Here is a 12,937-nt window from a genome sequence, read left to right on the forward strand (position 1 = left end):
TGGTATACAAAGTTCACAGTTAATCTTGAATAGTATAAAAAAATTAAAAAATAATAAGTTATTTATTAATTACAAACAAATTGCTATAATTCAAAATGTGAAAAAAAATGGGGCAATGGAGTAAAAGCATTATACAAGTCTAAAATCAATTTTATTACTTATAACGAATTAATAACGAGTGCATTGGTGAATATAAGTATATTTTTCTTTTAATAGTTAAACGGAAAGTTTTTGCCTCAGAAATGAAGATTAGCTCAAAAAAGTACAAAATTTGAAGAGAAGTCCAAAAACTGAATTCGAAAAGGGGAACCCCAGAAAAATGAAACGGATATCTCCGATATATCAGGTGGGTGCATTCGCTATCTAAGGAGGGTTAACAACCATACCAGCCCTCGTTGGGAGCATGTCTTGGCTGAGCCTGCCATCCCTGCAACTTGGCAATCGATAGTTGTAAGAAATGCATCGATATCACCCAATTACCTATTCAATCGATAGTATCGCACAAGCATCGACTGCAGCACCAGCTCTAGTTTTGTGATTGTGTTGTGTCAAAAATACAGGGTTTTATTGTTGCATTTGCAATTTAATCCGATAAATATTAGGCGTGGAGTTATGCGCGAGACGTCGTTGCCAGCGACCAGAGAGCCGAGCGGCCACACGTGTATGTGTTTCACTGGCGTTGCGTGCGCCAACTCCGCCAGAAAGCGTACTACTTTTAACCTTAGTTGACATTGAAATGTACCCGCTTAGTTGGATGTCCACGATGGTGCGTGTGTGTGTGTGTGCTGTGCGGCGTCTGTGTGCGCCAGTGTGTGTGTGTGATTGCAAAGGAGGATGGGAGAAAACGAGAGCAAAGCAAAAACAAAAAGAACCTGCTGCACACAGTCTGTGTGTGCTGTGTGTGTGTGTGTGGGGAAGCAAAAGCAAAACAACTGCAAGAAAGCAACAGCAACAACACGCATAGTATCAGTGATAAGAAGGCAAAACAACAATAATAATGCACCCTTTTGGAAATGCAAACAAAAACAAACTGTTTTAGTTGTGTAATCATTCACAACACACGCACGCACAAACATATATATATATTAGTAAATTTTAATTCTATTATTTTTGATTTAATTTTTGCCTGTTATTCAAATCGATCTCTGTTTGTAGTTGGCATTCGTTATTAATTAAATCAGCCGCCAACAGCTGAGCGAGCGAAAGAGAGAGGGCGAGGCAGAGAGTTAACCGAACCGATACAGGCCACTTCCACTTCCAACCGAATCGGAATCGGAATCGCAGCAGCGCAGTCGGCAGAGGCAGCGCAGTCAGCAGAGGCTTGGTAATTAAAAGGAAAGACCTGAAACGAAAAGAAAAGAACGAAAGTCGGCAAAGTCGGAAAGTCGCAAAGTCGGAGAGTCGCAGTCTCAATCGCAGTCGCAGTCGCAGAGACAGAGATTCCACTCGTGTCGCACGTCCGTTCGTTCCCACATTGTCGTTATAAAAATAGCAACGCCTTAAACGATCGCATCAACCTCATCAACAGAACACCACCACTAAAACCACCTCCACCTCCTCCGCCGCCGTCGTCGCCACATCTCCTCCTCCACCTCCTCCTCCACCTCCTCCTCATCATCATCATCATCTTCATTAGCAGGCAGCCCGGCAGAGTAACTGATCTTGATTGCGATCATCAGCATATATAATCCTTCACTAATCTCAACCCTATTCCGAAAAACAGATTCCTCCCTGCCGATTCGGCAGCCGGCAAGATTTCACTGGATCTAATGGCTAAGGACGAGGAGGATGATCTGCTGCCCGACAAGGATGCGGCCAAGGGCTTTTATGCCAAGTACGAGCCCAAGGAGATTCTGGGCAGGTAAGATATTTAGAGATATTTTGTAGGACAATGAGGGAATCCTTGCCGTAAATGATAACAACAGTTTGAATGTCCCTTAATATCCACATAATCTATCTTATTTAAACAGATTTTAGGAAAAAAAACCAAATAGATTTGTTTAGAATAATTATATCATCTTCTCCTTTAAAAAATTCTTCATAGAAATCTAAATTTAAGGATTCCCAAATATATTCCATCAAGTTACAAAATATTTATCGATCCCAAATAGATAGTATCTTTAAAAATCCCTAAAATATCCACATATCTGCTTTCCAACACCTTACTGCCAAGTCTGCAGTAATGCCAACTGTATTTATGGCTCTGCAGTTTGGCTAAATGGTGCCAAGTGAGTCAACCTTCTCCAGCTCTTTACATGGTGCCATGCCATGGGTTTTTCAAGCGGCGCCCGTCTGTCGGGTACTCCTCCTACTCCCAGGGGATAACAAATTTGCTAAGCAAATACCAGCGACTAAGCGAAAACAAGGGCTAGTTACACATATTACAATTGAAGAGATTAGAGATTAGATAAATTCCCGATCATGCCAATGTCAAGTGCAGCAGCTTATCTCACCGCCAATGTTTGTCTTACAGGGGCATCAGTTCGACCGTGAGGCGATGCATCGAGAAGGAGACGGGCAAGGAGTTCGCCGCCAAGATCATCGACCTGGGCGCCACCACAGAGGCGGGCGAGACGAATCCATATCACATGCTAGAGGCAACCAGACAAGAAATCTCAATACTGCGCCAGGTCATGGGGCATCCCTACATAAGTAAGTCTATAAAGAAGATGTACCTAAGTCAACCACCTAACCACTTGTTATCTTGAAACCACAGTTGATCTGCAGGATGTGTTTGAGTCAGATGCATTTGTTTTCCTCGTATTCGAGCTGTGTCCCAAGGGCGAGCTCTTCGACTATCTGACCTCTGTGGTGACGCTCTCCGAGAAGAAGACGCGCACCATTATGCGACAGATCTTCGAGGGCGTCGAGTACATACACGCCAAGAACATTGTCCATCGCGACCTCAAGCCCGAGAACATCTTGCTGGACGAGAACCACAACGTGAAGATCACGGACTTTGGCTTTGCCAGGCAGCTGCAGGAGGGCGAGAAACTTACAGGTGATTATCACGCGAGTGCTTGATGATTTGGTTCAGTAATCGAACTTTACAATCTCATCTGCAGATCTGTGTGGAACGCCGGGTTATTTGGCGCCGGAAACGCTTAAGTGCAACATGTTCGAAGGATCGCCCGGCTATTCGCAGGAAGTCGACATGTAAGAACAAATAAATCTCCCATTTATCATTGTACCCCAATTCGAACAACTTGTTTTTAATATTTTATCAGATTTTGTTCTTGGCCCTAGTGTTGATATAATAGTCTACGCAGCCAAGAAAACGTTTTTGCATCTTACGAGACTTTTCATATAAACATTCCATTCTTTTGTTTTGCTTAAAATAGATAGCGTCATATTCATGTAAATATAAAAGAAAGCCTAAACTCTCCCATCGAAATTAGACCCATATTTCTATAGAAGCCAATTTTGCTGATAGTTGTTTATACATCACTTTTGATAGTGTTTTTCGCAAGCGAATTGTTATGATCTTGATGTGTGCATTTTAATGAATGAGTCACTGGCGAATGAGCAAAAAAGCCATAATAATCTGAAATCGGATCAGTTCCGATACCAGTCGTCTATTTTTCTTGGTTCAGCAAAAAGTATGGCACATTGTTTATTGGCTTGTTGAATGTTTCCCACTGGTTTCTACGTTACATGGGTTCAGCAGAAATTATTGATAGTTAAAAGCTTTCTTCACAGGTCTCCAATTCGCTTCCCTTCTTAAAATTGACACCTTACCCAATTTCTTTTTGCAGATGGGCCTGTGGCGTGATTATGTTCACGCTGCTCGTCGGTTGTCCACCTTTCTGGCACCGCAAGCAGATGGTCATGCTGCGGAATATCATGGAGGGCAAATACAGCTTCACCTCGCCCGAGTGGGCCGATATTTCAGGTTGGTCCACTGATATGAATATGCCAGATATATATATGCTTGATATATGATTTCCCCCGATTGATTGCAGAGGATCCCAAGGATCTGATACGCAAATGTCTAGTCGTTGATCCTGCGCAACGTATCACCGTCAAGGAAGTATTAAGACATCCATTCTTCAACCAAATGGTAAGTGCCGGAATAGCTGGCCGCCGCCGGGCCCCAACCACCACCACCACTACAACCACCTGTACAAGGGAAAAATCAGACCAATTAGTCCAACTAGCCGCCAAGAATAAGTTCCGCCTTCGAGTCGCAGTCTTTAGATTTCGGGCTTCCGTCCTTGTACATACATATATAGATTCTAGATCTCTAGTGGTCCTCTGGAGGGTATCTTCTACACAACCCCACCCCACCCTGCAAATGTACCTAAACACAAAATACACCTTAAAACCACACAATCTGATGGAAAGAACACACCTGTGACTCACCAACCACTCACAACAGCCTATTAACTGCTTCTTCTTACTGTTACCTCCTAAAGTTACAATTATGATTTATGATTTGGTTAGGGTAGCAGCCTAACCCCCGTAGTTGTAGTCCAATTGTCAGATCTATGGCCTGACAGGGTTTGTCATAAGTTTGGATCCCCCATTCCAATCCACCCCCGGGCCCTCTTTAGCAGCACATAACTCGTTTTGTTAATTTTTATTTTTACGATTACTATTTATTATACCAAACATTTTCTCTCTTCTTTTCCTTACATATAAACTATATATCAAATCGATAACAATTAATTTTAAACGAACCAAAACGAACGGTAACGATATCACACACACTATCACTATCGATAGCTGTTCGAGCAAAACATTGATGGCCTCAAGCGCAGCCTGTCGACCAAGTCCCGACGAATGAGTCGCATCACTGAGATCGCACTGGTAACGAACTGTTCCCGGACTAACCCAAGCTCTAGCTCTCTCTATATCTCTCTGTGCTGTGTGTCTGCGCCTCCATTTATCGGAGCCGTAATCGCTGTAATAACGATAATCCCGATAAACCCGATAATCAAACAATCGGGCCGGCAGACCCAACTCATGACCATATGCAACCCTGCCGGCCCCAAATTCGTGTCTGTGTTCCGTTGCATTCTGTTCTGTTTCGTTCTGTACCGATCTAATATAACCCAGCTAAAACTGTACATCATAGTGCATATAAATTGTATACTATATATTTATATATATATATATTTAAACCGTTCAGGTCATATGTGCCAGCATAATAACTCTTAACCGACAAAAACCAGCAAAAAAAAAACAAGAAAACGTACTTGATCTGCTTCGTTTTTTTATTTTGCATCTGATTTGTTTTGCCTGTCGATTGATCGATGCCCCACGATGATAACCAAATCACCCTCTAATCCCATTCCGTGTACTCGATGTTGTTGTCGAGATCTTGTGCTCCCTGTGTGTTTTTTTGTACAAATCAACCGATTGCCTCGATAACTAAAAACGATAACACAAATCTGCAGCTCTGCGCTCGCCATTCGAATCATTCTCTGTTTAGTTAATAACTGTGTCTGCATGCCAACCCAAAAAAAATCCAGCAGGGTTCCTTTTCTTCCCAGACCCTACCCCTTTGTGAAAACACCCCAGATCCCAGTTTTGAGTCCACTGCATGTGTACATACGTGCATTAACCATTAGCCAGCGAGAAGAAGTTGAAAAAGGCAGTGAGATATGAGGATGCCCATACCTTGAATAATATTATGGAATCCTTTCTTGAGTTATAGGAAAACTTACAATTATATATTAACTTAAAGTTGATCTAAACAATATATGCTAATAATTAAGAATTTTGAGCAAATCAAACCAAAATGTGGGGTCCTATAATACGTATTTCCAATAGTTAGGTTTTCTCTTACTAATAGAACTCAAGGTATGGGTGTACTTGAAATACACAACCCAATCAAGGTGCATATAATTATGAAGTGTGAAGAAATTAGACTACTAGGATGTACTATTTAAGCCAGTTTGTTTATGTAGACTGTAAGTTGAGGCAACCGTAGGATATATTTTATTCTAAGTACGCCATGATTCACCCCCTTTTGATTTATCCCCCATGACTGATAACAACATTTTAATTTCTTTCGCGCCCACTTTGCTGCTGCCTCTGCCCCTGCCAACCACCGACCAACCTCATCCCTCCCCCGCCTCCGTTTTTTGTTTGTCAATCGCGGTGTCTTGCGGGGATCAGGTGTTAATGGGTGATCGCCGGCATCCGGCACCGACCATCCCGGCCGCCCACTCAAGCGGCAGGTTCCTCTTTGGCAACGAGGCGTCATCGTACCGCTTTGGGCAGCTGAACAGCAGCAATGGCGCTGGCTATCTGTACTGTGCGCCACAGAGCTCCTACTCGTCGAATCGAATGCGCGACGGGCCGCTGGATGATGCGGCTGCCTCCTGCCATGCCATGTCATCCACCTCCGCCTGCTCCTCCTCCGCCGCCGCCGCCGCGGCCCTGGCGTCCTCCTCCCTGGCATCCGCCTCCTCCCACAAAACGCTTACGGCAACGGTCTACTATCAGCAGCAGCCGCAGCAGCACCAGTCGCATCAGTCACAGCAGCAGCAGCAGCAACAGTCGCAGTATCAGCAACAGCAACAGACGACGCAACTGCCGGTGCAACTGCAGTTGCATCCACAGTTGCAGCCAGGTGGCGATGGCAAGCAATCGGTGTACACACCTCCTCCAGTGCAGGCAGGTTTTCCTTTAATTTTCTTTGCTTCCTTCCCATCACAAATGGCCCAACGGACGACGGCAGGAATCGCTAGGGAAACGAAAAGTTGCATACCAAAGAAGTGGGCTTATAGGACTTGTTACTATAACAACTATCCAATAATTGTTACTAGAAAATATTGAGTTTACGGTTATCCAAATAATATCGAAGCCTTTTTAGATATATTCAATAATTGTTACCAGAGAATATTCAAATATTGTTTATACATATCATATCATATCTGTGTAACCTTTTGGCATCATAATGTTCTAAATTATTCCTAACTTTCCATAATGATTTTACCCCTTTTTGCCACACTTTTAATATTTTATATGAAATTACAAATACTTATTTGTATTATATTTGCTTACAATAGTTTGTAATTTGTTTTTCCTTTTACAAATTTAAAAGATTATGAATTTCCTTGCCCGTTATTTAAAAAGTTTCCCCTAACAAAAATAATTTTGTAAATATGAAATAGTTTCTTAAAGCTCAACGTACCTTTTTAGTTACCCCAAAATGATTATAAGCATTTATATAATTTCCACACCCATATTAGTGAATTTAGTATGGAATTTTTCGTTTTTCTAACGTTTTTTGGCAGCCGCGTGGGTTATATTTTTTATTTAGATGCCACACTTACTATTACCGATTAATTTATAGTGCTTTTAGTTGATTTAGCTCAGCCCACTCCATAAATCATCAGAGACAAGCTGCACTCGACTCACCCACATTGTATCATCCCTCTCACTCACTCACACGCGCAGTAAGCCGGTCGGTTGTCTCCCCCTCTCTCTCTTTCTGAGAGGTATTCGATCCGAAGGATCGTAATATCACCCGATCGGTCCTTTGCCGCCTACCACCATCCGCCTACTATTAGCCTAAGATCTTGAAAGTACCTATACTGCATTATACTATTACTATTATTGTATTTTCTTATAGCTGACACTTAGTCATATCGTAGCGAGTAAACACTATGTTTGTATTATATGCACCTTTCTCTAGTACATATCTCTCGGGTGAACTGGATGATATTTACAAGAACTGTATGTAGTTGACTTGCTTCTGCCGTAAACACCTCTGTGTGGCCATAGCCTGTAGTATATAGATGTAGTCGTGATCGGTGGATCGTCTGTCACTAATAATCCCAACCAAAAACCGCCTCGTAGTGTCTCCCATTTGTCTCTGTGTCTTGTGGAGGAAGCCAGGATAGTAGAATAAGCTAACTTGCATGATGGTCCTAATAATGACTAACCCTACGCGCACCCATAGTGTAAAAGGCGTACTGTGCTTCTAACTCAGTAAGGAAAAGCTATTGCCAATTAACCATTAAGTCTAAATTTTTAATGAAAAATATCATATCTAAGCTTAGCCTTTCAATTGGATAGTACAAGTTAATTGTTGAAAAAGCTTGAAAACACAAATTGCTGACAAGAACGAACACTTTTTCAATGGCTAACTGGGATTTAATATTTTTTTGGGTGCCTATATACTGCCCATTTATAATCGTATATATTATAAAACAACGCCAAAATCGATTCACTGACGGATTATTTTGTTTAATTTCTCCTCTGTTGATGATGTTATACACGTTTTGTTTGTGTGTCATGTTCTCTATATTGTCAGAGTCTCAACGCCCTTATAAGATGTGTGTCTATAAGTCGGTGTTGTGGAGACTCCCTTGTGAGTAAACCAAGTCAAACTGAGATAGATTTGCATACAGTATTATATCCATACAACCACGCCCACTCCGCATACCTAAAATACTCGTCAATGTGTATCTGTTTATCTGCATAATGCCATTCATACATATGTATTATATAATATAAATCGTGCCAGTTCGATGGTAATCCGTAAATAGCGTCTATGTTGTGGTTCACTCGAAACTGTATCTCTGACTGTAATTACTCCTCTAACCCCCTAACCCCAACCTCTGACCTTTCTGCTTTCGGATATGGCTTTCTTGTCTTCTGTTAATGCGTCTGCTTGGCCCATCACCACTGACCATTTGCCCAAAAAACAAAAGAAGTAAACTAATGCTATCCATCCAAAACACTGACCCATGAGTTATATTCTTGACTAACCATAAAATAACACCCAAAACTAACTAAAACTGGGCACTCGAAACATATCGCTGTCCCCGATCTGTGTTGTACTTTCTTTTTTTTCTGTCCGAAGGAGTAACCATTAACCATTAACTTTTAAACCACCAACTGCTAACACCGAAACGAATTAACCCCCCAAAATTAACCCATGGCGTGTGCACTTCTAACCAAACACGAAGCCAATCAAAAAAGTGATCGATCCGCAATGCGCGAGTTGATGCACCGAATATCCAGAGGTCCTAATCCGCATCTTCCCGTCTCTCATGTTTAGCTGCGCAAACAGAGTCGCTTCAACGCGCGCAAAAAGTTCCAATTCGCCATACTCGTGATACGGGCCGTCATCCGGATACGGCGCCTGCGCTTCACCGCCGAGCCGCTGCACGTTGAGGAGGCCATCCGGGATCCGTATCGCGTCAAGGTTCTGCGCAAGGTGAGTACCTGTTTCGGGAATGGTTGGGGAAGTCCCCAAAGGGTCCAAAGATATGGTGCAATAAGGAAAATATGTCGGCTGTAAATAATAAGTTACTAGGCATTTGAGAAGTCAAATATGTTTTTCGGACTTATGTGGTATATATTTCGGATTTATATGGTATATATTTCGGATCTATTGGTATATATTTCGGATTTATATGGTATATATTTCGGATTTATATGGTATATATTTCGGATTTATGTGGTATATATTTCGGATTTATATGGAGTATATTTCGGATTTATTTGGTATATATTTCTGATTTATATGGTATATATTTCGGATTTTTATGGTATATATTTCGGATTTATATAGTATATATTTCTGATTTATATGGTATATATTTCGGATTTATATGGTATATATTTCGGATTTATATGGTTTATATATCGGAATTATATGGTATATATTTCGGATTTATATGGTATATATTTCTAAAATATATATAAACTCTTGTTAGGATTGTCGTGGATGAAAGGATTATATTTTTTTATTTTTAAGAAGTTTGTATAAGGTGTTAGAAAGCTGTTTATAGGGTGTTAGAGACAAAATAATGAAAATAATATATTAATATTTTCTATTTAAGAAAAAGTCACAAAAAAGAAAGGCTAGCATAGGGTTATGAAAACAGCGGCTCTCTGAAATTGATTATTTTTTTATAATATAATATTTTAATAGAGTTTATATTTATTAAATATTAAACCTAGCCTAACGTCTGATTTGGGTCGTCCTAGATGGAAGGATTATGTTTTTTGTTCAGAAGCTTTTAATAAAGTGTTAGGTTTTATAGGATGCGCAGCAATCTTATTATGTAAACCTAATAACAAAAATTATATGACATTAATATTTACCATTTAAGAAAAAGTTACTAAGAAATATCCGGTATGGTTTAACATAGGTTTATAAAAACAGTGGCTGCCCGCAATTGTTTATTATTATAATATAATATTTGATTGTGGCTTTTTTTCTTCACTTTATATAAAATCCTAAAAGGTCCTAGATGGAAGGATTAAATTTTTTATTTCAGAAGTTTTTATAATTAATCTGTTTATTTGAAGATGTACGATTTTAATAGATTAGGATTATAAAAACAGTGGATAGTTTGTTATTATTAGTATACTTTACTTGAATGTGGAATATATTATTAATTTCAGAAGTTTTTTTATTAGTATACTTTACTTGAATGTGGAATATATTATTATTTTCAGAAGTTTTTTTATTAGTATACTTTACTTGAATGTGGAATATATTATTCATTTCAGAAGCTTTTTATTATTCCACACTTTTACTAAAGATGTAAGATTTGATGAGACCCGAAGCATATGATGATCCTTTTTTTTTGCTATCGTATTGTTTCGAAATTTAGAAAATATAAAAACGACAGTAAAATAATATGATTATAATATTTTCTACTTAAGAAAATGTCACTAAAGATCTCGACTATGTAGGTATTTTATGTAGGTTCTATAGGGATATAAAAAGAGTTACAACCGGAATTTTCAATTACTGTCATTTGCTATTATATTTGAATACGAACTAACTCCCATTCCATTGCAGGTCATCGATGGCTGTGCCTTCCGTGTCTACGGGCACTGGGTCAAGAAGGGCGAGGGCCAGAATCGGGCCGCCCTCTTCGAGAATACTCCGCGCACCGAGCTGCACGCGCTCTACATCAACAATCTCAGCCGATAGGAGGCGGCCGGGCGACGGGGCGTGGTCGCTGAGCTACACAAGCACACACAAAACACACAAAAAAAAAACAACCAGAAGGAAAACAAGGAAAACCAAGCAACAAACGAATTAGCAAAAGTTACTAAGAAACACAGGAAATTGCGATTGCAAAAAGGAGAGACACCAAAAAGGATTCAGCCGTACGGCTCGTTGCGATTCGAATTCGCCTCGTTCTGCGTCCGGGTTTTTGAGCGCTTCGAGGAGCCCCAAAAAAAGTAACAAAAAAGAATACCAAACACTCGCAGGTGTACATACATACATACATATATGCCTAGTTATATTACCTCTCTGCCTTTTTCGTCCTTGTGATTTTGTTTAATACTTTTTTATTTGAATTTATATATTTTTTTTATATACGCCAGCCATCTAGTGTAATCAGTTAGTGTAGAGTTGCAACGGGCGGCAAGCTATACACCCAAATACATGTACAGTGATGTATCACCCGGCGCCAGAACGAGCCGAATCGGATGTAGATATAGGTAGAGCCGCCGCGAACAGGTCCTTGCCTCGTTATCCAAACCCAACTACAGCCCCACAAGCAAGCGTACATGCATATGTATTTTCTGTTAATGATTCTATTAAATTATTTAATTGTATTGCTAAGCGTTTACATTTTAATTGTTATGTTGTAGTATACACAATAAATAAAACAAACAAAAAAAAAAACAAAAAGAGACCAACCAAAGGTTATCAAATTGGCGATTAGTAGCTTTAGATGTGCTTGGAGCAGTCGTAGGATCGCTCGCAGCATTCGGGATAGTTGCGGTTGACGTTGACGAAGTCGCGCTGCTTGCATCCCTTGGGCGGAGCAACGGCGGCACAGGTCTGGATGGTCACCATGCTGTCTGAATGGCACTCGGCGCTGGCACAGGGCAGATTGGGCGCCTTGCCGGTCTGTCCGGGCGACATGACGGTGTGCGAGTCCAGCACACACTTGCCGGGATGATCTGGAAGCAGGATTAAATAGGTCACATAAATAGGAAATTATAATGATTGTAAAAACTTTGATTTTTAAGGGCTACATCTCTTTATAAATATATTTTTGCAAAAATATATAAGGGGTACCATCTTTATAAGTTAGATATTTTAGTTGCCTGAAATGTTCTTAACTTGGATGTGATTTTAATAAATGAATTTTTGAAAAATGATATAAGAGGGTACCGTTTTTATCTGTGTGTTGTATTGTAAATCTTGACTTGAAAAGTTCTTAACTTGGAAGTACTTTAAATACATCTCTTTATAAATATATTTTTGCAAAAATATATAAGGGGTACCATCTTTATAAGTTAGATATTATATTTTCTTCAAATGTTCTTAACTTGGAAGTGATTTTAATAAATGAATTTTTGCAAAATGATATAAGAGGGTACAGTCTTTATAAGTGAGTTGTATTGTATTTCTTGACTTGACTTGTAGTTCTTAACTTGGAAGTACTTTAAAATCCGTAAGACCGTTTAATATATGTAAGTTACTTTGGAATAGCTGAAGGCCACAGTTGTTAGTTCTCAAGCCCTCTAGTAAGCTCACAGATATTCATTTTAAGTTGGGAAAGATATAAATAATATTAAATTATAATAATATTGTTGGAATATAAAAAATACTTGATTTACAGTAACTGATGATTAGAAAAGGGGCTACCGTCTTAATATTTTTAATAATATTAAGCAAACATATTTTAAACTTAAGGTTAATGATGATAAAATATAAAAAATGCGTGATTTGTAGTGATGATCTTGCATTAACTTACCGGGATTGGCCAGCTTAACTCGGGCAATGGCCGCCTGGGATCCTTGGCCCCCCAGGATAACGGCGAGGCAGACGAAGAGGGCGGCGACAACGGCGAAGTGCGACATTCTGTTTGGTTGGTTTCGGGTTCTGGTAATCTCTGGGAACTCTGAAAACTCTGGATCTCGATGCTATCGACTGAGATGCTGGGACGCAAGTGCTGTTGTTTGAGACCCGGCCGCAATGTTTTATACGCAGCCG

At 39.9% G+C, this 12,937-nt stretch overlaps 2 protein-coding genes across 8 annotated transcripts; one reads left to right on the forward strand and one right to left on the reverse strand.

Annotated features, from left to right (window-relative positions):
* Positions 1–504: 504 nt before the first annotated feature.
* On the forward strand, positions 505–11,554 carry LOC119556051 (phosphorylase b kinase gamma catalytic chain, skeletal muscle/heart isoform). Of its 7 annotated transcripts, none has more exons than XM_037867849.1 (11): positions 505–661; positions 1,156–1,335; positions 1,724–1,861; positions 2,474–2,652; positions 2,717–3,001; positions 3,066–3,156; positions 3,756–3,892; positions 3,963–4,060; positions 6,124–6,624; positions 9,020–9,178; positions 10,778–11,294. In XM_037867849.1, exons 3-11 carry the CDS (start codon positions 1,770–1,772, stop codon positions 10,910–10,912), a joined length of 1,677 nt encoding a protein of 558 aa, XP_037723777.1. In that variant the 5' UTR covers positions 505–661; positions 1,156–1,335; positions 1,724–1,769; the 3' UTR covers positions 10,913–11,294. The 7 variants fall into 7 exon arrangements, with proteins under 7 accessions (XP_037723777.1, XP_037723776.1, XP_037723780.1 ...); XM_037867848.1 differs by having other exon boundaries at positions 1,156–1,324; XM_037867853.1 differs by lacking the exon at positions 6,124–6,624 and adding an exon at positions 4,726–4,809 and having other exon boundaries at positions 506–661; positions 1,156–1,324; positions 10,778–11,547.
* On the reverse strand, positions 11,509–12,891 carry LOC119556053. The gene is made up of 2 exons (XM_037867855.1): positions 12,699–12,891; positions 11,509–11,898 (listed from the first exon to the last, which is right to left on the reverse strand). Exons 1-2 carry the CDS (start codon positions 12,802–12,804, stop codon positions 11,663–11,665), a joined length of 342 nt encoding a protein of 113 aa, XP_037723783.1. The 5' UTR covers positions 12,805–12,891; the 3' UTR covers positions 11,509–11,662.
* Positions 12,892–12,937: the final 46 nt, after the last annotated feature.

Source organism: Drosophila subpulchrella, chromosome X (genome assembly GCF_014743375.2).
Source record: "Drosophila subpulchrella strain 33 F10 #4 breed RU33 chromosome X, RU_Dsub_v1.1 Primary Assembly, whole genome shotgun sequence".
Lineage (NCBI taxonomy): Eukaryota > Metazoa > Arthropoda > Insecta > Diptera > Drosophilidae > Drosophila > Drosophila subpulchrella.